This window comes from Pomacea canaliculata, linkage group LG4 (genome assembly GCF_003073045.1).
Source record: "Pomacea canaliculata isolate SZHN2017 linkage group LG4, ASM307304v1, whole genome shotgun sequence".
Classification (NCBI taxonomy): Eukaryota; Metazoa; Mollusca; class Gastropoda; order Architaenioglossa; family Ampullariidae; genus Pomacea; species Pomacea canaliculata.
Genome location: NC_037593.1, coordinates 7,901,319 through 7,924,044, shown reverse-complemented (window position 1 = coordinate 7,924,044; position 22,726 = coordinate 7,901,319). Strand labels below are relative to the sequence as shown.

At 43.8% G+C, this 22,726-nt stretch overlaps 2 protein-coding genes and 2 non-coding genes across 6 annotated transcripts in view; all 4 read left to right on the top strand.

Annotated features, from left to right (window-relative positions):
• The window catches only part of LOC112562310 (protein MTO1 homolog, mitochondrial-like), a 70,804-nt gene extending 59,124 nt beyond the window's left edge, over positions 1–11,680 (top strand). For both annotated transcript variants that reach the window (XM_025235488.1, XM_025235489.1), the window contains exons 9-17: positions 7,742–7,815; positions 8,149–8,265; positions 8,486–8,616; positions 8,884–9,088; positions 9,433–9,595; positions 9,987–10,105; positions 10,351–10,447; positions 10,728–10,782; positions 11,177–11,680. In XM_025235488.1, coding sequence (XP_025091273.1) covers positions 7,742–7,815; positions 8,149–8,265; positions 8,486–8,616; positions 8,884–9,088; positions 9,433–9,595; positions 9,987–10,105; positions 10,351–10,447; positions 10,728–10,782; positions 11,177–11,296 — 1,081 coding nt within the window. In that variant the 3' untranslated portion in view covers positions 11,297–11,680. The remainder of the gene's footprint in view (positions 1–7,741; positions 7,816–8,148; positions 8,266–8,485; positions 8,617–8,883; positions 9,089–9,432; positions 9,596–9,986; positions 10,106–10,350; positions 10,448–10,727; positions 10,783–11,176) is intronic.
• A 2,088-nt stretch (positions 11,681–13,768) lies between these two features.
• Positions 13,769–22,649, top strand: LOC112561601 (solute carrier family 13 member 5-like). 2 transcript variants are annotated; one of them, XM_025234175.1, is made up of 15 exons: positions 13,769–14,110; positions 14,471–14,684; positions 15,179–15,328; positions 15,710–15,825; positions 16,333–16,460; positions 16,671–16,863; positions 18,731–18,922; positions 19,300–19,425; positions 19,761–19,844; positions 20,341–20,445; positions 20,854–20,951; positions 21,182–21,300; positions 21,486–21,647; positions 21,871–22,008; positions 22,235–22,649. In XM_025234175.1, the coding sequence occupies exons 2-15, from the start codon at positions 14,508–14,510 to the stop codon at positions 22,379–22,381; spliced, it is 1,935 nt and encodes a 644-aa protein (XP_025089960.1). In that variant the 5' UTR covers positions 13,769–14,110; positions 14,471–14,507; the 3' UTR covers positions 22,382–22,649. The 2 variants fall into 2 exon arrangements, with proteins under 2 accessions (XP_025089960.1, XP_025089959.1); XM_025234174.1 differs by having other exon boundaries at positions 14,468–14,684.
• Trnay-gua lies at positions 17,115–17,205 on the top strand. The gene is given in 2 exon segments: positions 17,115–17,151; positions 17,170–17,205. It is a non-coding gene; the product is annotated as a tRNA-Tyr (tRNA).
• Positions 17,950–18,040, top strand: Trnay-gua. The gene is given in 2 exon segments: positions 17,950–17,986; positions 18,005–18,040. It is a non-coding gene; the product is annotated as a tRNA-Tyr (tRNA).
• Positions 22,650–22,726: the final 77 nt, after the last annotated feature.

Sequence of the window (22,726 nt, the reverse complement as noted above, 5' to 3'; positions counted from 1 at the left end):
AGTATTGCTAAGGGAGGTAAAGCGTACCAAAGGGAGAGAAACTGTAAAACGGGAGGCCAGTGGTTGAACACGTTCACTCTGATTCCCAAAGTAGATCATTCTGATCAAAACAAGCCCCTCCTGCTACTGATAGAGAACATCACATTGATCAGTGATAAAGGTTCAGCTTAGGGGTCTTGGGGGTGAGGAGAGGGAAAGAAGGAAGACCTCTGCACTGAAAGAGTTCAGTTAATCAGTTAAGCTCTGTCTGTAACAAAACAACCGTCGGTTTTCATCAAACGTTCGCGGGCGATCTCGTTAGAGATCCACACACCCTCACTTTACTCTCGCTTTCAACACTCCAAGCGTGCGGAGTTAAACGGGTGGCAGCAGTTTTGCTCAGGACAGGGTTTTAAAAGCAGACCTCCCCAATGCGCGTATCTACATGTGCTTGCTAGCTCACAGATATCTGATTAAAGCTACCTCCAGCTTCCTCATTATACCCTTGGCTACAGTCTCACGTCCGTCCACTGAGCTTTGATGTTATTAACAGGAGACGGCACCTTGTCGTTAGAAGCACACACACGCGCGCACACACACACGGAGGTGTTTTAGTTCCCAAGATTAAACACAGCGGCGGCTAGAGATGGTATTAGCAGCAAACGAGATAATTAAGTCAGGCCACGTTAAGCTCGCGACAGTTGTGCGTCTTCACTACAAGTTTGCACCTGTAGCACCTGTAGCACCTGTAGGTTTTAAGGGGGGGAAATGAAGCGAAATAGTTTAGCGGTTAGGGTTTGGCTGACGTGTGTAAACAAGTTTATGTTGGTCCTCACACCGGGGGACGTGGTTTTAACAGCGTTTCTTGTGTTGCTCACGTGAGGAGCGCGCGCTACGGTCGGCACAATAGGAAGGCAGGAAAAATTAACTTTTAGACGGTGTCCCATGGCTTAACACTTTTATTGCCTGTTACTTCAAACAACCATTGAATTTACTCAGTCTCAGATGTTTATGTTTTGGAAATCGTTATTTTAAAAATTTATCTAAACTGATTCAAAATAATAATTTTACCCTTCTATATTTTATACATCACTACTGCCTCATATGTGGGAAAAATAATTTTACTTGCCGAATATTTAATTGAGGTAGACCAACCTTTTCAAGAGATGGCTAGTGCTGATTGCCGAGACTGAAAGGTTAGACATGATGATGCTCACACACAAAGATGAAATGTCCACATGTGAAACCATTGAGTATGTGGCACTTCGCTCAGAGAGTTATAAATAAAGTCATAGAATGGTATATTAGTCACGTGATAAAGTTATTTAAATACTTATTTGTAACCACGGTCTGTAACTTGTTAAGTTTTGTAGACTTTTCGTCCATTTCTTTTGTAAATTTTGAAGTATTGACAGGCACATTGTCCATTCTTTCAAGTGACCTTGTTATCAGACGATGTTGCTGACAAAAGATGTTGCCCAGTTAGTGTAACTGACAATGGATGATTTACAGTCATACGCCCTGGAAAAAAACTAACAAAAACATGCGAAACATATTGGCCAAACAAAAACTAAAAGCCAAGCAAGAACTTAACTGAGGAGAAAGAGCGAGGTGGTGAACTATAAGTACTCGGTAAACGACTCTGACGCCAAGCACAGCTTCATTCCGCTCATACAGCTGAAACAAGTGCTAACCGCCAAGTGGATCCTCCACAACACCCAGGATCCAGTTAACAAGAACCTAAGTGGACACCACACACAAGACTCGGCTCCCTTTCTTCTCTGTTTTCTTCGCCACAAAGGAAGTGTTTTGTTTCAGGCACCTCTGCGAACGAAACAGAACGTGTGCAGTCACCTCAAACACACACACGCATGCGCGCGCACACACACACCAGCGCGATAACATGCCTAAGTCAACGTCAGCAGATACCTGCCACTTGCCCACATTCCGAGAGGCGCGCGCTACCTGTTGCTACCCTCCCCCACATTGTCTTTTTTTTTTATTTTTCACTGAGCAAGTTCTTCGCATCAGCAGGAACTGAAGATATTGTGGTAGCGGTGTTTGTGGTGTGGAGAGAGGGGGAGGGTTTAGGGTGGTGAACTGTTTGGGGATGGAATAAGTCCTCTACGAACCGACATTTTTCCACCGTTTGGGCATCCCCCTCGTGTCTCCCACCTCCTTAAAATAGCAGTAGCCACTGTAGAGAAGTGGTGGTAGCCACCATCCACAGTCTGCTGCTTGTCCCTACTTGCATTCTCTTCATTCCCCCGCCCTCCACACCCCCAGCTCCTTGCAAAACAAAAACACGCGGTGCGATGGAAGTCTGAGATCATTGACAGATGTGCTGTTTGGGAGTGGGGGTGGCTTGCAGCCGCGCTTTCATTGTTTTTAAACACACTGCAGCACGTGCAGCACGAGCACAGAGAGAGAGAGCACGCCAGCCGTGACCCACTGTTCGCGGACTCACCATCTTAGACTTCCTGATGTTGTGCAGATCATCTTTGACTCCGCGTTTGGTAGAGGTTTGAAACTTGCTGATACTCTTCCAGTCTGATACTCTTTTTATGTTTTCATTTTTTTAAATAAGAACAGTTGTCTTCAGCGACCTGCCTAAAACTGAAGGAAGCTTCAAATGTTAGTCAGGTTAACAAGCCTGTTATTGTAATCAATGTAGTAACCGAAAATATCTCTAGTCCTCTGTTCATTAAAGGCAGTTCAATAACGGGACACAACCTCCCCACTCCCTCACTTCAGTCTGCTCCACTCCTCTGTTCAATCGGATGGCACCCGATACCTCTGTTCAAGTACCTAATTTCTGTAATTCAACATTCCAACATTGTCAGTACCACACAAATCACACTTGTGACTGTTGTTTATAAATGTTGCTTTTCAATCAACGAGCTGTCACGAGCAATACCCCAGGACTCTCCATAACAGCAAGAATAAATGGTCTCGTCGCACTTTCATCCAAATTAAATCCTTCAGGAGGCAAGACACAACTCTACGAATAAGGGTGTTTCGTCAGTTATTCAGCGCAGGCGCAGTACATATCCACCGGTGGTTAAAGCGGAAGCGGGGAATTAGTCCATTAGCCAATCAGTTGCCTTTATTGAGACACACGAATGTAAAGATCGCTATTGTGATTATAAACTTCTAGTAAACATTAAGAATGGGGAAGTTAAAAAAAAAATTCAGGAGAAGAATTAGTATTATTAGCCTTCCCGATGGTAAACACCTGATAACTCGAAAGACGAAAATTGTAATTGTAATCGATACAAAAAAAATGTGGTGGTTAGTTTTTTGAGTTATACAGAAGTTTAGAATACAGAATATTTGACCGTGTGCACAGGGCATGCATCTCTAAGACACCAGGTGCTCTCTGTAGACCTCGGCAGTCAGTAGCGATTGGAAGGCGCCGTCTAAGATCACAGAAGTCTGTGGCATGGCATGTGCTAGGCGGAGCCCAACCTTCTTTCTAAACCGTTTTTTTAACCTTCCCTGATATATTAGGTGCTCATTTCTGCTGGGTGGACATAAAGTCTTTTCCAGACACAGGCCTCCGTTGAAAATCCTGAAATCAGTGGCCTTTTGCTCCACTCGAGTAAACGAACCACCAGCCCTCGAAGCCACACTTGCGCTCAGCTACAGTTATGCGGGTGGTCTCTCCTTCCCTCCCTCTTTCCCTCTCCCAACTCCATCTTGTCTTTGTTATTATGTTTGCGACCAGCTGCACACAGATTGGGTATTTATTTAGTTACCGCTTTACTCCACTTGGTGAACTCTGCTCCATCTGTCTCTTATGAGGATCCCCGTCTTGCAAATGTTGCCAGGAACCTGGGGTGTGGGCTGGGGATGTACGCTTCACGTCATCGATTTTCGCATGGGCTTTGAGTGCGAATGTCACTGGCTGACATCTGTCATCATCTGCTGGCATCGACACTCATCTGACCGCCATCGATTGAAGAGCGCCGCCTGGTGAAAATAAAATGCAGCGCAAAATCGAAATTTTTGTTCAGGGCTGTTAGCTCCCGAACCTAGACTCACACACACACATGCACAAAAGCACAGAGAGAAAAAGACACACAACCGCGCCTGTAATACGCACAGAAGCTGTGGTAATTCTTATTTTAATGGGCCAGCAATGAGCAGTGGATTCACTCTTTGAAGCGGACATGATCGAATAAATATCATTCTAGATTCCCCCCCCCCCCTCTCACACAGACACGCATACACGCGCACGCACACATCCCACCCACGTTTTAGGCACACGCAAACAAACGAAGAAGTACAGTCAGAAAGGGGGTATGTAGAGAGAGAACAGTTTGGTCGGGAAAAGAGCATACAACATGATTTAAACACACGTGCTCTGGCTGAGCTGCCTCATTTCCACCTCTCCTCTTCATTTACCCGAAGTGTCTGGTCACCTTTTGAGCTTATGGGCGCTGTTATATGTGGAAATGAGACATAAACGCTTCTGGAAGCCATCCCAGTCGTTTAGATATATGGTTTGATTTTTTTCTTTTATTTTTTGGGCTTTGCTTAGCGCATGCGCAGTTGATGCGACATCCTGATGTAGAACATGTACCTTTCTTGAAGCCTAATGATGATTGGAAACACTTTATGCTGTAGACTCCCGCTTTGCAGAGTGTAAGTGTCTGAAGATTTATATAACGGACGGTTTTAGGTTCCGGCACTGGTAACACTGCTTCCTTCCTGTAATCATCTGTCCTTGCCTCTTATTCCTTCTTCACTCTGCCCTTCTCGCTCTCGCCTGGCGTCCAACAAAACAGAGACTGTTTGCAATCTTGTTCTTTTTATCTACAAGGCTCTCAAGCGTCGTTCAGTTCTGTGGGAAGAATCCTTGTAGTGTTGTGCCCACGCGTCTGTTATCTGTCGGTAAATAAGTAGTTTTTAATATGGTTGATTAAATAAAAGTCGCGTAGATTTATCGGGAACATGTTTCTTGTGATAGTAGTAATGAATCCTTAAAATGATGTCTAAATATATCAGACTTTGCAGGCTCCAAGTGCACATAAAGTGAAATTGATCTCTATTCCTTCCCTTCTCATTTTCCTCTTCCTCTGCCTGTTCTTTCCGTCCATCCCTTCTTTGATCCTACTACTGTACTTGTTCATCTGCACATCCTCATAGATATCATGACCACTGATGCGAGGAGTTTGGAGCCCCTCGGCAGGGAGGACGAGGCGTGAGTACAGGGGTGGGGATGGGGAGTGACTGACAGACTCACAGCTGTTGCTGGTACGTGGTTCGACGCATCGCTGACTGCCATAGTCAGCACAGGGACAGAGAGAGAGATTTACTAAAAGCCCAGAAACTTGTAGCAGCTAATTCTTCTCGATATCAGCACATCAGTGACTAAAGGCCGTGTAGTTAGATGCCTGTGGGAAATAGAGACACTGGTAGTGTGTGGTACGGTGTTTAAACACGAATGCACGTGCTAACAGATTTGCTTGTATGTGATGGCGTGTGCGCCTAGAAGTCAAACAGGGGCGAGACCTGTTTAGCCCTTCTCTGGTATCATGAAAAACCTTATGTTTACAGCACCATGAGTCAGTGTGACTTCATTATTAAATGGTATATTAAAATGGAATAACACCTCATTACATCATGTTTTTTTTCAAATAATAGGACAATGTAATACAAAACCCAAATAGTATTGTACAACACTGCATGTCAGCTGACTATTTCACACTGATTAGGTCTAACACTTGATTAGGTCTAACTTTTACTGCTGGCATTGGTTGCACAGCCATTTGGTATTCATCATTTGTCTGTCTTATGTCGTTCTGGTTTTAAAAGTAAAAAAAAAAATAAAATAAAATAATGGGTCATAGAAAGTTTAGGTTGAAGCGACCCTATGTACCACAACAGGGTTAACGAAATCTTCATAGGTTAACAAGCGTACTTTCACCCTGTTGTCCTAGAATGTAACGGGCATCCTCTCTCACCTGCCAACAGAACAGTCATCCCTGCTCAGTCTCAGGCACACCTGTCGCCAGGTGTGTTACTATCCTGTGACCGAAACCAAGATGGCACGTTCCTGTCTGCCCCGATCTCGTCTCCTGTGCTAACAGGCATATCTCTCTAATACCTTAGCTAACTCACAGTATCTGCCGCTGGTAGCCTTTAAATGAAGTAATGGTAAATAAATTAGTCGAAGAAAAGATGAGGCTTTCTAAAGTGTGGTGTCAAGCAGGGCTTCAGAGGCAATGTGCCCATGCGGGGGATCATAAATATTTATCTGCGAGATAGTTCTTGCCACACAGGCTTGATCGTGTGGGCGAGATGTTAACCTAGGTATCAGGTAGAACTCGATAGCAGTCATGTCTTCCGCGCTTTTTACATTTCTTTTCCATTTTATTTATGTATTTGTTTTTGTTGTTCCTTTCCCTCCATTTTCTCCATTCTTGTCGGGGCTAAAATAAAGCTTCTACCATTCTTCTTTTTTATCCATGTAATTACACGCGCGTGCGTCAGTTACGAAGAGAGGGAGCGACTAAGGTGGCGAGAGATAAGAAAGACAAGACAGGTAGAGAGGAATGAAGACTGGGGAAGGAGGAGAAGCTGTACCCACTTGATGACTGTGAACTGCCGGGGTGAAGGCCATTCGTAAAACGTTTTTCTTCCAAGCTCAGAATGAGATAACAGTTTGAGCTATTGCCACATCGTCGAGCCTCTGACTGGACGACAGCAGCGAGCACGCTTGCTTCCACACAGTCAAACACATACACTTCCACACAGTCACAAACACAGACTTCCACACAGTCACACACACAGTTCCACACAGTCACACACACTTCCACACAGTCACACACACTTCCACACAGTCACACACACACAGTTCCACAGTCACACACACACAGAGCTGAGAGCTGGCAGGTCTCGTGGTACACACGATAAGAGGCCACAGAATGCAGTGTTGGCACGCTAGTCAGGCAGCCAGTCGGCGCCTGCTCGTCCCTGGGTCAGGAAAACATCATGAACACAATTTTACCCAAATGCCAGACTTTCGGACAGGCAGGCAAATAGCGGCTACGAGCTTTGATGAATGTAGAGTCATTCCAAACTTCTTTTGGCGAGGTGTCTAAGCAACACTTTAAAAAGAAAATTACAGGAAAGGTATGAGGAAGGTATTTTGTGTGGGCGAGGCTTGAGGGTGGGGAGAGAGATGGGGGAAAGGCATTTTTCTAATGGTTTCATCATTCGTCGAATGAAGACTGAAAAAATAAGAACTCGACTGCGAATGATGATAGGGAGTCAGCTTAGCTGATAGTGTATTCTGATCATGGGATGTTATTTGTAAACGCTCATCTCTTTAGGCAGAGACTGCTGCACTTTAAGTATCTTCTCGGCTCCCCCTCGCCCCAAACTGAACATCCTTCAAGCATCCCTGTTCCAGGCGAGGTAATCTGTCTGATCTGTAGTTCTCCCATCAGTTTGAAGTAAGCTCCCTTAGTTCATATGGACATTTCTGGCTTCAGGCTATACCAGTTTGTGCGGAGATGAAAATCGACAGGCACAGTTTTTGTTGAGAAAATTGGGCAGACCACGACCAAAAAATATTTATAAAACAAAGAACGAGAAGAATTTTTTGACGAGGAAGAATGGCGTGTGTAGATTACATCTTTGTGTTCATGTTGATCATGAGATCATCAGCTGTTAAAATTTTATTTGATTGTGCACTTTTGCGAGTCTACTGATAATAATGTGATTAACTGGATTTTTTTTTTTTCAATTTTAGATACTGCCCTTCTATTGAGTCGAAGATCTTGAGGTTCAAAGGAAGAAGACATCAAGTATGGTTGGAACCAGAAGGTATATTTTCTTCATAGCATGCCTTTCTGCAGGACAAGTGCACAGAGTTCTGAGTATTATTCAACGATAACCGCCTTTTTTATGTGCTTCAAACTAATAAGTTTTTAAGCAAACACCAATGTATGAATTTAATTTTTATTTCTATTAAATCATGGCAATTTCCTTTTTTCTGGCTCACTTTTAAAACTGCTACAGTTTGATTCTTTGTAAATGTTGATTGTTTAAGTGCGTTAGGGTCAGCACATTCCTGAAACTCTTCAGACATCCATTTCACATCAGCAAGCACACAGCTTCACTTTCTGCATGTGTAAACTGTTCTTTCACTCGAATCAGGTCTCGACACTCACGTCGTCTATCCCAACGGCATTTCCATGACAATGCCAGAGGAGTATCAGGTGAAACTGGTGCGATCTATGCCTGGACTGGAGAATGTCACACTCTTACAGACAGGTAAATGGTCATTGGCATAACTCTTTCAGAACGGAGGCTTCTTAATATCAGTTATTTCCTATCTTTGTAACAGCCAATTTGTTGCCTATCTGCTAGGTTAGCTCATTTCAGCTTCCAGATACTTGTTAAGCAGAATCTCTGTTTTGCATAAGTATCTGGGTGGTTGTAATTCTGTCCTGCGAAGGCAAGAGGCGTAGTACAAGTCTATTGCTCTGTGCAGGATATGGTGTAGAGTACGACTATATGGACCCGCGACAGTTGAAGTCTTCTCTTGAAACGCTGATTGTTCACAGTCTTTTCTTCGCCGGCCAGATAAACGGCACTACTGGCTACGAAGAGGCTGCTGCCCAGGTGTGTTCCACTTTTTCCTCTTCCCCCTCTCTTTTCATTCCTTCCTTTCATCACTCTTTCCTGTTTCTTCACTCTTTTTAAAAGTCTCCATTACATGTTAACAAAACCGAAACCAGCATTCCTCTAAATTCTTATATGAATGTGCGTGTTTTATATATATATATAAAGAGAGTTGGTTATATTAATATAGTCAAGATAACCTCATTTCCAAACGATGGCCATATAGCAGAAGACTTAGCCTCATGGCCTTTCTCTTTGCTGCCTCAGGGGATCGTGGCCGGCATCAACGCTGCGTGCAAGGTGCTGGGTAAACCGCCTCTCATCATCGACCGCACGCAGGGCTACATCGGCGTTCTCATCGACGACCTGACGACGCAGGGCACGAGCGAGCCATACCGCATGTTTACCAGTAGGGCGGAGTTCCGGCTGTCACTTCGTCCGGACAATGCCGATGCCAGGCTGACTGAAATCGGTGAGACAAAACGTCCAGAACAGATAATTCATTGGCCTAACCAAGAGTCAGCCTGACCGTATAAAAACAATCACATTTCTGCTATTGATCGGCAGGGTAGTCGGAGTTTGTCACATTATGGCCATGGCGTTTTGTTTTTCACAGCCCTACTCTAATCTTTTCCGACGTCCAGCCTAGCGTCTTGTTTCCTTTGACTGTTTTTTTTTCTGTTAAGATCTTTTCTAAGATTAATACAAGTTCGTGTAACAAATTAGTTTTTATAGTTTTAATTAAGCTGTCATGTGAATTATTTTTATCATTATTAAAATAAGGTAGGCATGTAAAATAATGTTTCGCATTATCAGGTTACCACATTGGTTGTGTAAGCCAGACACGGTATGAACGAGCGATGGCAACTAAGGCAGCTTTGGAGGAGAATCTCGAGCTCATGAAGTCAATTTCTAAACCGGTCTGGGCATGGCGTCAAAAGCTGGGACTAGCAGACAACAACAACAGTATTCAAAAGAGGTGATAGTTGCGGATTTTTTCTTTTTTTTTTGGGGGGGGGGATGTTTGTTTCTCTTTGTAAACAGATATTTTGGCATCATCATAGTAGTGTACGTTATACATCATTACATAATAGTAGTCTACATCCTGTTGGATACCCCCGTGAGTGGTAACGCGCGTACCCTTCAGTTGACACGCGCTGGAATGGAGACCTTATTCCTTAGAAGGCTGGGGAAGGTAAATCAGCGAGGGAGAGAGGATGGGCACCAAAAGCTCGCCACATAATAAGACTCTAATACCTCACTCCCCACCGTGCGTAAGGTCGATAGACTATCTTGATCTTTTTCACCGTGAATTTTGCATACACTGTCATCTAGACTCGTGAGGTTAATGTAGTTAATTTCCTGTACAGGGCGCTTGATGTTTTGTGTCACCCTGAGGTCACGATGGTCAAGATGGTAGAAACGTTTCCTGACCTATTGGGACATCTAAAAGGTCAAACAAAATTGATGGAGAAACTCGAGACAGAAGGTAAGAAGAAGGCTTCAGGAGGACGAATGAACAAACTTTTATGTTGTTCTTCTACTGTTCAAGAATAATTATCCCATTTGTTAAATATTCTCTCCATGGTGATAAAGTTAGTCTTGTAAATGACAAAATTGAGGAATGGCAAAGTGCTAAGCGCACGCGCTCGGATTTTGCCTTCTAGTGCTGACTTAGCCTAGTTTCGGTGTGAATCACCGCTGTTTGTCAGTAACGTGAGCTGTGCTGTGCAGCCAAATATCACAATGAACTCCAAGAACAACTCGAGGAAGTTGAAGAGGTGAGAAAGGAGGAGCAACTCCAGCTGCCAGACGACCTGGACTACTACAGGTACGAACAAGAAGCGTTCAGATAACATACCACTTATTGAATTTTTTCAGTCAGACAGTCCTGCCTCTTGACTGTGAACTGTTTCTCTCAGTTCCTGATATTCAATGTCTCAGTGTCTGCGTTTGCTGTTTGTTGTTTTATTTGCTTTTTTTTTCAGCGTGACAAAATATCAGATGTGTGCATATTTAAATTTGTTTGATTAACTGAAGTGAGTTCATGGCAGAGTGAAAGAACGGTTCATTCAGTCACGTTCATAGTCTTGTCTCGGGTGTCGTTGCAGTTTGAATATGTCTTCTGACGCCAAGGCGAAACTCAGCGAAGCCAGACCATCCTCGGTACGGATAAAATTTTATCTTTGACGCATGATTATGGTGAACACAGAAATCCTTTCTTAGCGGGCAGGTCTCTTCATGTCTTAGCACGTTTTTATGACGTGAGAAGCAACGGTTTAATTTACTGGGCTAGATGCGAGCATGCATATTCTGAAAGAAGACGCAGGTCCCAGTGCCTGCAATCTATATGGATGTAACTTGTCACAGCTAAGAACAGAACAATATGACGTATTCCTACGTACATAAACGTTGTCGTACATTTTATCTGCATGAAAGTGCAGTTTGGAAGGCAAGCAGTTAAATGGCCACGTACCAAAGATGAGATCTGAACAGCATGACGAGCCAGCCTTGAAGGTGTGTATTGCAGGTTTCTATGTCCAGTCTTTCTCTTCTGCAGATCGCCGCCGCCAGCAGGGTGCCGGGTATCACACCAGCCGCTATCGTCATCCTCCTGCGTCACGTAAAGAACCGGGGTAGGCAGGGGGTACCTCCTGTCATGCCTCCAGCTCTTGTCTAGCGCCACTTGCTACACTCACCCCTCCCCCGACTCCACCCCACTCCCTGCATCACCACACTCTCCATTGTTTCCCCGCCCTCACCTATTATTCGCTAGTGCATTTGGTTTGTTTGTGATGTGCGCGATTCTCAGTGCTGTCGGTAAAACAGTCTTCGTAGCTGTACATATTAAATGTTAAAAACAAAAAACAAAAAAGCAGAGAGAGAGAGAGGAATCATGACCATGACGAGACCCTTGCATTATAAAGATTGTATTGCTGGCATGCGTGATTGTTTATGTTTGTGTTTAGAGAACAACAATTGCGGCGAGTGCAATATTATGCTGCATCCTGTCAGTTTGAATACTCGGGAATTATTTTACGGATAAACAGGATAAGCACTCTTAGTTTGTCTGTTTTTAATCTGCGCGAAAGAGACACGAATATTTGTTTATTAGTAAGAGTGATGGCAAGTGCAAACATGTTTTCATGTAGTCATCGCCTTGGGAATTTTAAATAACAAAATATTATTAGAACATGCATCAAACACCACAAAAATACAAAGTATTTTAATATTTTAGCATATTTACTCAGCCCTATTGTTGTCTAAACATAGTCTAGTAAGAGCTTCAGTCGACGTGCGTACTCCGGGTGTGCACCTAACACTTTGAGGTCCACTGCCTACATGTGTATCTGATATTGGCATGTCGTCCTCATTAAGCACTAATATAAACTCAACAAGCATTTTATGTTTTCTTGTTTAAAACAAAATGTTTCTTTCGCTTAGATTTTTTTTCCCGAGCACTTTACAGTCAGACCCCTACAGCCGCATCTGTCAAAAATTCTTTCGATGAATTCCTCTAAACTGGAAACCGGAGTATTTCTACTCTACCAGTGTAATGATCCCGGTTTATAGTGTTGACAACTTTATTACTCCAAGAAAGCAATTAGGAAACAGATCTGTGAGAAAGTAGTCATGAAGTACACAACACGTCCACAATCTATACCACCATCAGACATTACCCGTCGCACCAGCCTGACCCCCTCACACAAACATAGTTCAAAACCACAAAGTCAAAATCCATTCAAAAGTCGCATGGCCGGAACAACCTAGGGTAGCCTCACCCTACTGGTCCTGCACGAATACACACAGGATCGTGGGTCTTACAGGAGCTGGTGGGACTGATGGTTGCCCTGACACTCCGCGGCGTCAGGGTCAACGACAACGGCGATATGCCGGTGCACGCCTGAACCGGGTGCACAGTTATGTCAGTTAGTGTCGCAACATTAAACAGAATGAACCACTTCCACCTGGACCCACAAAGCATGAATTTTTCGTGGGCATGCCTGTGTGAGCGGGCGCTGTAGTCTTAGAGCTTTTACTAGCCTAAGCTTTTTTTATATGTGCTTGTCCTTAGAAATCCATAAAAGGATAATGGTGGACAGTAAGCGAACTTTACACCAAGGTACTCAGCAGTGTCACCAAGGTACTCAGCAGTGTCACCAAGGTACTCAGCAGTGTCGATGATCTTTTTTCTATAATTGTATGAACCGACATGGTCGAAAAATTCTAGCATATCAACACCGGAAGTGGCTTATGGTGAAGGTCACATGATACAAAATTCTCCAAGATTGTCCACGGGCAGTCGACGAGATACGAGTCTGTCCCGTAATGTACTCGTCTGTGTCCTGTCTATCGTTCTTTGCTTGTCCCTCAAATTTTGATTTTTATTATTATTATTATTATTATTATTATTATTATATACATTTATTTTCCTATTAAAAGAGCGGTTGCCTTGGCGGGTCCGAGCCAATGACATTCCCCATCCCTGGTTTAACAGTTGTTCAATATAACTAGAATAGTGAAACATTGTCGGCCAAATCAGTGAATTGCTGCATCCAGAAGCAAAAGACACTTGAGTGGATGCACATAACTGATTAGTAGTAGTTTCACTATCAAATAGGGCTACGCAAAATAATTTTTCCCGCAACCCCAGCTAATCGAGATTTTTATGTAAAATTTAACAAGAAGTACGGAGAGCAAAGTTCTTTTCAGGCCGGTTTCATTTATGGTAAGGGTTGTACTTATTTGAGTGAAGAAACGTGCGCGCCGCGAATTTTGATTAATGGAAGGAGCCACGTGTAATTGTTTTATACCTTCAACTGTACAAGGTAAGAAAGGAAAGATAACAAATTGTAAACTCTTCCAGAAAAACTGCTCAGCTTCATCTCCCCTGATTTGCTGACGAAGAGGGCGTTTCTAACGTGCTAATAACTTGTGTTTCTTCTATCTATCTATTCCTCTTCGTGCATCAGGTTGCACATAAGGCCTCAACCAGAGTCCGCCACCGATGTCGATCGGCTGAAACCCGCTCTAGGTGACCCCATGTCCAGCCCTTTCCTTTCATCTCCCTTTCCACTGTTCTTCTCCAAGTTTCCTTTGGGCGGCCTCGTTTTCTTCGGCCGTCTGGAGTCCATCGTAGTGTGTTTCTTACAGTCTAACAAATTAAAAACCCAAAAGAACAAAAAGCGTGCACATGATTTCGTTGGGAAAATTATTTCTGAACTTTGGCCATGGTGTTAACACCCATTCGACTCGCTCTGTCTCTCTCACACACACACAAGTAAATATGCACACTCATCACCATACCCTGTTTCTCATTGACTGCAAATTGCATCTACTCATCTACACTCTCATGGCACGTTGACAACGGCTGCTACCCCAAGTCCTGTTTTAAGTGCGGCCTTGGTCTTGATGAGCAATTTGGATGCTGTGAGTGGGGCGGACACAGGTTCCTGGTGCAAGAATCGAACTTCGAAGTCTCTACTGTCTAAAGGTAAACGATTTCGCTTCAATTTTAAATTTAAGATAATCATAAAATTTCTAGAGCGCTTGAATAAGTATTCCACAGAAAATACTGGAAATAGATATTAAAATATCACCCTAGAATTATTAAAAGTGCAGAAGTTTGATAATTCATCGGTTTTCGTTTTTTTGTTTTTTTTGTTTGTTTGTTTGTTTTGGTTTTTTTTTGTGGGGGGGGGGGTTGTTTGGGGTTGAATCCTGCTCTCTCTAGTGTACCGAGTAAGGATTTCTTTCTTATTTCATATATTTCATTTCTATTTATCGATGTATTTTCTGTACAGACCTTGTAGATTCTGACTCTGTTCCGTTGTACTTTATGCCGTGTCAGCAGGACAAACACTATCACAGCATCAAACCGTCGCTGGGAGATGGCGGTGGACGCCTACAACGTCAACGACACTGCAACTCACGGTGGTTACTACCACCCACGTGGTAGACGTCGCCTGGCAGATGTTGCGGAACAAGTCTTGGCCCTGAAGACCCCCATCATGATCGTGTTGGCCCTTGGCGCTCCACTTCCGCTTCCGCTTCTTGTGGATTCTTCGGTAAGACAGTCTGCCTGACACAGGGCGCAATGTGCATCGGCACTTGATCAGCAGATGGCAGACACAATGATGATTCATAAATACTTGTATATGTATGTAGATATAGTCACATGATCCACTAGTCTCAAGGGCGAGGGGTTGTAAGTGGTATAACATGTCTAGAGTTTTGCATTGTGAGAGAGAAGGATCAAATATCACGCTCCTGTCTCTCTTACCTGACAGACTACCATTCATTGCTGGGAGAGTAGGAGCTTCTAACATGATCGATGTTTATTAATCAGATGAGTGAAGAACATCCGTAAACATTTACGTTACAGAAATAAATACAAACATATACACGCGTACATATACTTACACATAGACACAAGGACATACATACGCTCGCGCTCGCACACACACACACACATTTATGTTACTTATTCTCGAAGTCTTGAGAGGAAATTTATAAAGTATCTGCCATGGTGGGTTTCTAACTGCTGTTGTTTCTCATTTAGGAAACTCGTTGTGCATACGTGGTGATAGCCATGGCCATTCTGTGGGTGACGGAGGCCATCCCCATCCCTGTAACCGCTTTACTTCCGGTAATTCTCTTCCCCGTCATGGGTGTACTGACAGCTGTGGACGTGGCCAACAGTTACATGGGGGTGAGGAGTGCTCTAAAAATATCTCGTAATATTATGATGATACCACGCTGGCACATATACACATAATAAGCAGACATTGCATCAACTACACACACTGTACACAGAAAGACAAAGAAGCGGCATTATATATATATACACACACAAACACGCACGCACGCACGCACACTATACAGGCAAAAATGTGCACATGCATTATATTCCCAACATGTAATCCTTTTGCACAGAAGCGCACACATTTTGTGTTACATAACACTTAATCTCTCTCACAGACTCTCATTCTTTCTTCTCTCTCTCACTACTTCATTACCCCCTTCCATCGCTACCCTCTTACTTGCCCCCATCCGGCAACATTACTGTCGAGTGATGTCCTTGTGTGGCCAGAACACCTCACTGCTGTTTATCGGGGGGCTGATGGTGGCCATCGCCGTTGAGGAGTCTGGCCTTCATCGACGAATCGCTCTCGGGGTCATGAGGTTCGTCGGCTCTGATCCTAAATGGTGAGACACTGTTTGCTTTTTTACTTCTTACCTTTCTTTGACAGAAAGGGGGTTCACCTCTCAGTATGATTTCATTCCTAGGAAGAGTAATAAAGTAGAGGGGTGGGCGGAAACCGCAGTACCCGAAGAAAACCTACGAAGCACCAGCGTCCCGTGTGCCCCAACAAGAGATCCACATTGCAACCTTTACCACAGCTATAGGACTTCGTCTAACCTCACATCTTACGGCTGACCTAACACCGGAGGTACTTGAGTATACGGAAGGTACACGAGAAGGTGCTAAATGTGCACTATGGGTACTAGTGTACACTGTAGGTATTAAATGTATTATTGTGAGATATTAATAGAAAGGGAAAGTATACATTAGGTGTATTTGTTGTACATGTGTGTGAGAGAGAGTGTGTAAGTGTGGGTGAGAGAGTGTGAGAGAGAGAATGTGTGTGTGTGTGAGAGAGAGAGATAATGTGGGTGTGTGTGCTCTGAGGTCAGTCTTCACTCTGTACACAGGGTGATGATGGGGCTGATGCTGCCGACGTGGTTCTTGTCCATGTGGATCTCGAACACAGCCACGGCTTCCATGATGATACCCATCGTAGAGGCGATACTCACACAGTTCAAAGCAGCATCAAACTCAGGTACTTTTTTTTTAAACCTAGATAACTGTCTTTCATCACACTGCCACTGTACTCTGTAACAAGCTTTGCCGGGTGGATTTCAGGGTTAGGGTTAGTCAGGATTGGACATGTACACACACACAAACACACACCGCAACACTATGTTTTACCTTTGAGATAAACGATCTGTAGGTAACAAGTAAATTTGTTCTAAAAATCCTGTTTTTACAGAAGGCAGACCTCGAGGTGGCTCTGTCCAGGGACGTCACGTGGACGCCAGGCTCTCCCTCAAGTCTGACTCTGTCGACGTCAGTGTCAAAGACGACGCCATTCATGTGACGTCACCAGCGCCGCTCGACAAACAAAATGAACACCAAGCGCCGCCCAGTGGCAGTAATGGCATCTATGTGGTTGACTCACCTGGGTGGGTAAACGTCGTGATGAATGTTTGAGTGGAGATGAGTAATTTAAATAATAACTTGTCTACTTGGCTGTCGTATCGACTGTGGGGTTGTAATCGAATCGATAATGTCGATGGTCAAATGAATGATGTCGTAGCAGTCGAGCAGACTTTCATTAACGGTCAAATAATGACCGGGTCCCACACACAGTGTGTCCGGCAACCTGTCAACATTATTCTCTATACAACTTGTTCGAAGCAAGATGACAACGTAACCCGCGATAGCTCAGTTGGTAGAGCGGAGGACTGTAGTGGTTCAAAGATGTGGCAATCCTTAGGTCGATGGTTCGAATCCGTCTCGCGGGATTTTTTTTCTTCTTTTGCTTTACATATTTCGTGCTTCCCTCTATCTCCTCTCCGCGCATACACCTTTTTTTCAAACGATTGCCCCTAGCTCTTATGAGACTTTTTTGGTATGTATTTTCTGTATTGTGGCGTAATAAGATGCTCGGCTTTTGGGGAGGGAGGGGAGAGCAAACCCCATGCTGACAGTGAACATCATTCACATTCTTGCCTTAGTCTAGTTTTTGAGGGGACGTCTGACCCCTTTGCTCCACTTTTTCCACGCCACTGTTTTATCGAGGGTTTATATCTTGCTGAAGGAGGCTCTCCAATGTTATGATAGACTGCTGGAGGCAAACAGAAAAAAAAAGCTGGATGACTAACGTGGAGAGGTGGACCGACTGTTCACGAAGTGGGGGGAGAAGGGGGAAATTAAGGTGGTGTGAGTTTACCTCTGCTGCGCTTCGTCTTCCCCACGGCCATAAACGGCTCGCCAGTTTGGGGATGAATAAATGGCAGGCCATGTCCGCTGTCACCTGCCACAGCCCAGGTAAATGTTGAAGGCGGTTAGTCTGTGCGAAGTGGGATCATCGCAAGCGGAACTCGACCTTTGCGGAGTTACCGCGTCCCATGCTTCGCTTGTTATTAGTCATTAAGCTGAACACGTCTGGTGGCCGGAACTGTTTAAACATTCATTATCACTAACTCATCTTCCTCCAACGCAACACTCTCCAATAAGATAACAGGAAGTCATCAGATTGCACGTAACCCGCGATAGCTCAGTTGGTAGAGCGGAGGACTGTAGTGGTGCAAAGATGTGGCAATCCTTAGGTCGATGGTTCGAATCCGTCTCGCGGGAATATTTTTTTTTTTCCAAAATCATATTGCTCTTTCTTCTCGTCTTCTTACTCCACTTCGTCAACGTGTTATTTGTAGTGAGATATAAGTGAAAGTAACCGATTTTTTCCTTACTTGTGACGTGCAGTTAGACTAAGTGCTATAACCCGTAGTAACAGCAGAGAAAGAAGAGCTGGTGGCATAACATGTACCAATCCAAATGTAAATGATTCAACTCCGTCTCGCGGCAAGACTATTTTCTTATTTAAAGTATTCTACTTTTTCCCTCTTTGACTTTTACTCCCTACGTGTTAGAGCATAGTCAGCAATTTGTTTTCGCAGGTAAGGATGAACTATTCAGCAGTTACAAATATGAGTATTCTAAACTTGTGTTCGCCGTGATGACTGTAGGAATACTGCATTAGGTATTTACCTGAAGGTCCTTCTTAGCAGAGCAAACGTGGAAGAATATTTTACCAAAGTTTGGTAACGTTTTTTATAACCGTCTATCAAAATCTTTGCCCGACTAGACCAGGCCTTCGTAGTTGTCCAGTTAAGGGTTCTTTATCTTTGTTTATTGTTTATCATATTCATCGATACTTCAGCTGCGCTTTACCTTCGGGACTACAGGCTGCCCCTGGTTAGTCTACCAACATATTTACTACCATAGTAGACAAACGTCAAGGCACTGTGTCTGATGTTACCTTTTCAGCTTTGATAACGATGGTGATGATGACAAGGCTGATGCTGATGAAGATGACGAATGTGACAAAGCAGTGGCAGCAGACTACAAGAGGCTGTGTAAAGGATTCAGTCTGTGCATCGCGTACGCTGCGAACGTTGGCGGCATCGCTACGTTGACTGGAACTCCACCCAACCTGGTCTTCGCGGGTCAAGCGGACTTGTACGGCCACGAATACAATTGTTTGTCTCTTGTTTACAACTGTCTTACTTATTCTCTTGGTAGCTTTAAAGAAATATTTTTAGTATCTGTCTCCTCTCATCCCAATCCTTTCATATCTCACTTCTCTTTCTCGAGTGAGTGAAAGAGAGAGAACTCGGCCCACGGTGTATTGGGATGGACAACAATAAATACAGTAAATATAAATAAATAAAAAAAATGAATATTGGTAGATATGTGCTGTTGTATTCATCCCTCTAAAGAGAAGTAGACTTGTAGACATGCCTTCCAGTTACAAAAGTCTCTCTAAGGCTCGTCATTGCATTGAAATCCTCCTCAGAGATCACAAACATCTGTTAATTATTTGTCTAATGCTGCAGGTACTTCCGGAAGCTGGGCGGGGAGTCGGGGGTGTCGTTCCTGCGCTGGATGCTGATGGCTTTCCCGCTGTCACTACTCATGCTGCTACTGTGCTGGGCGTGGCTTGCTGTCGTCTATACCAGAGGGTACATCTCTCATACATCCATCACTTTTTGAACTTATCGTGTTCTTCAATTAAAAAAATTACAGGATCTAATCGGCTTTTTATTTTACCAAAATTATAGACAGAAAGAATTATTTTGTATTATCTTTATTATTGTTGAAATATTTATTTCAGTTCTCGGTAGACTTTGCGTTCTGTTTAATTTGTATTTATACCGATGATATTTGCTGCAATGTAAATTGTAGTCGAATATTTTATTGATAGTTTGTTTTCCATTTAATCAATCGTTCGAGGCAATTATTAGAATATGGGAGTTGTCGGCTAGTCGTATAGAACTAGAGTTTTTCTTGTGATCAGGACATGTAGGAAACAAGCCAAACAATCTGACGACCCGGTGAAGACAGCCCTCCACAACGCCTACAGGGGCCTGGGCAAAGTCACGTGAGCAAACCAGTCGCTCTCTCTCTCTCTTTGTGTTCTTCCCCATCCCCTTAACTCTCCATTCTCCCACAGCTTCGTTTCTTCACTGTTGTTTTTTCATCTATCATTGTCAATACGCTCATCACTTTTGATGACAGGTTGTCATGGTAACCTTACTGCCATTTCTATGTATATAGGTTATAACTGGGATCAGGATATACCTCACTCAGTTTTCTCGCTTCATTACATCTTAATTTAGCTTCTTTTCCACCTACTTGTGCTCCGCCCACTCCTCCTGTGTGTCTGTCCTTTTGCACTATTATTTGAAGTTTAAAACCGTTGGAAATTTTGATCCGATACACTACAAGCGAAAGTCCACTTCAAGCATCTGGTATTAACAACTTTAGCTGCCGCCATCCGACAGATTCGCGAGGCACCAAAACCTGTGTGTATTCCTACAAAATATTCTCTATATTTCCTCTGAAATAACTGTTTTCTTCTGCCCAATTTTTTTCAGGATGGCCGAGGTCCAGACTCTGATTTGTTTCATTGTCCTCGCATCTCTGTGGCTCTTTCGAGATCCCAGGTTTCTTCCTGGCTGGAGCAATTTATTCAACGAGGGGTGAGTAGTTTATCGCTCATTTAAACGTGACAGCAAACTGAAGCAAACACGATAATTCAAGTATGTCCTTAGCCTGAGACCATTTCTGAGCACCTCAGTACCTCGGGCACTTTGGAGGAGGCCTTAGTGTCTGGAGCTTGCATCGCTTCATGTCCTCCAACATCACCGTGAAACTAGGATAAAGTCTACTTTAATGTTTTCTTTTTGAAGGTCTTCTTGTTCTCACTTCTGCCCAGCATTGACTTTCGGCTTGTTTGTTTGTTTGTTTGTTTGTTTGTTTGTTTGTTTGTTTGTTTGTTTGTTGACAGAGCTGGCTGCCTTGCCGTGATATAGCCTTAGTTGCTGACGGCGTAAAACACCTATCCCCCACCCCTCCGTCCACCTCAGGTCTTTTTTGCCATTTTTCAGATACACCAGCGACTCCACGGCTGCCGTGTTCGTTAGCCTTCTCTTTTTCATCCTCCCAACTACAAGGCCAGCCATCTTCTGCTGGCGACGCAAAGACGGTGAGCTACCCGCGTTGTTGTACTGCCACCCGTTTGCTTAGCTTTGGCCTGAGTGTCAAGAGACTGAGAAGACAGAAGTATTCAGGACAAACAGCGAGAACGCGCTGGACAGAACTATTTACTTAAATTAACTTACTTTCTCTCAGAATTGCCATGGAACTTTGTATTAGTGTATGTGTACGGATGGGGTATCCTTGTGTGTGTGTGGTGTGTGTGTGTGTTTTCTTCAGAAGTCAGACAGAAGCCCGTGTACACGCCGCTGCTGACGTGGCCTGTAGCTCAGGCCAAGATGCCCTGGGGAATAATTATTCTACTAGGAGGGGGATTCGCTTTGGCTAAGGGATGCAAGGTACGAATCACAGACATCACAACAGTAAATTGCTTTTATCTCATCCTCGCTGTCTCGTTCGCGCGCACACACACACACTCTGAGGCTTGCCCCCTGGAAGCATGCACCCGAAACGGGAGCAGTAGGAAGGTAGATTTATCCACACTGGCTGTTTTTACAGATTATGGTTTTTGGTCGCTTTTTAGTTCTCGGGGTTGTCAGACTGGTTCGGAGAGCAACTGTCCACCTTCCGAGGGACTGAACCCTGGCTCATCAACCTCGTCATCACCATCGCCGTCGCTATGGCAACGGAAATCACTAGCAACACCGCCACTGCCACGTTGTTGATGCCGATCATGGCGGAGCTGGTAAAGTGCATCATCCACGTCCATTTACGAAACCTCCGTAGGGCGCACGCGCGTACAAACATGCACACACACACACACAATCAAGAGAAAGAGCGCGTACGGTATGTTCGATGAATTGTTTTTTCCACGACGAAACTAATTTCTGAAAATTGCACACGGTCATCAAGTTTCCGGTGAGAAAAGAAGTCTGTCTTGACGAGTGAAGTCTGTTTGTTCTCCGCAGGCGATCCGATTGAAGGTTAACCCTTTATACTTCATGTCCTCGGCGGCACTGGCCACGTCTTTTGCTTTCATGTTGCCAGTGGCAACGCCTGCCAACGCCATAGTCTTCTCGCACGGTCACCTGAGAATTGTAGACATGGTGAGTGGCAGTCATAGACAGAAAAAAAAACTGTAAATGATAGTCTATGTCTGTCAGTACCTTCCCTTGCATTGGTCTTTCTCTCTCTCTGTCTAGTTTGTCTCTTCTGTTCCGTCTTGTCTATCAGTCTGTTTCCCTGTCGGTCCTTACCTCTTTGTGTTTGTCTGTATGGCTTTGAACCACGAACTTATAAATATATGTCCATGTTTGACCTATGCTGCGACAGGCGGCTGTGGGTTCTGTCATGAACATCATCGCTGTGAGCTGCTTAACGCTTGCAGTCAACACCTGGGGCAGCGCCATCTTCGGGTTTCTTGAAACACCTGAAGTCTTTAGACTGGTGAACATCACCTCCATCATGAGTGAACTTTGAACGCATAGACATCTTTGTGATGCCTGCTTGTGAGCTGAGAATAGATTGGAACACTTTCTGATTTTTTTTTTCTTAAAATTTTTACAAATAAATTTTCTTTTACAGTTTTTGTTTTCTCTTTAATAATTAAATTTCAAACGACAAATGAAAGCACACTGCGATTTTAGTGTAGCTATTACATGTATATACATAAAGCAACGCATTGTCAAAATCTTTTAACAGTCGTTTTTGATGATTAAATCTGAAATAAAAGATCATCAGAGAAACAGTTCTTTAGTTTTCTTCTTTATTCTTACATTTTCAACACTTCACCATAAATACCATCCCTCGGCATCATCATATGAT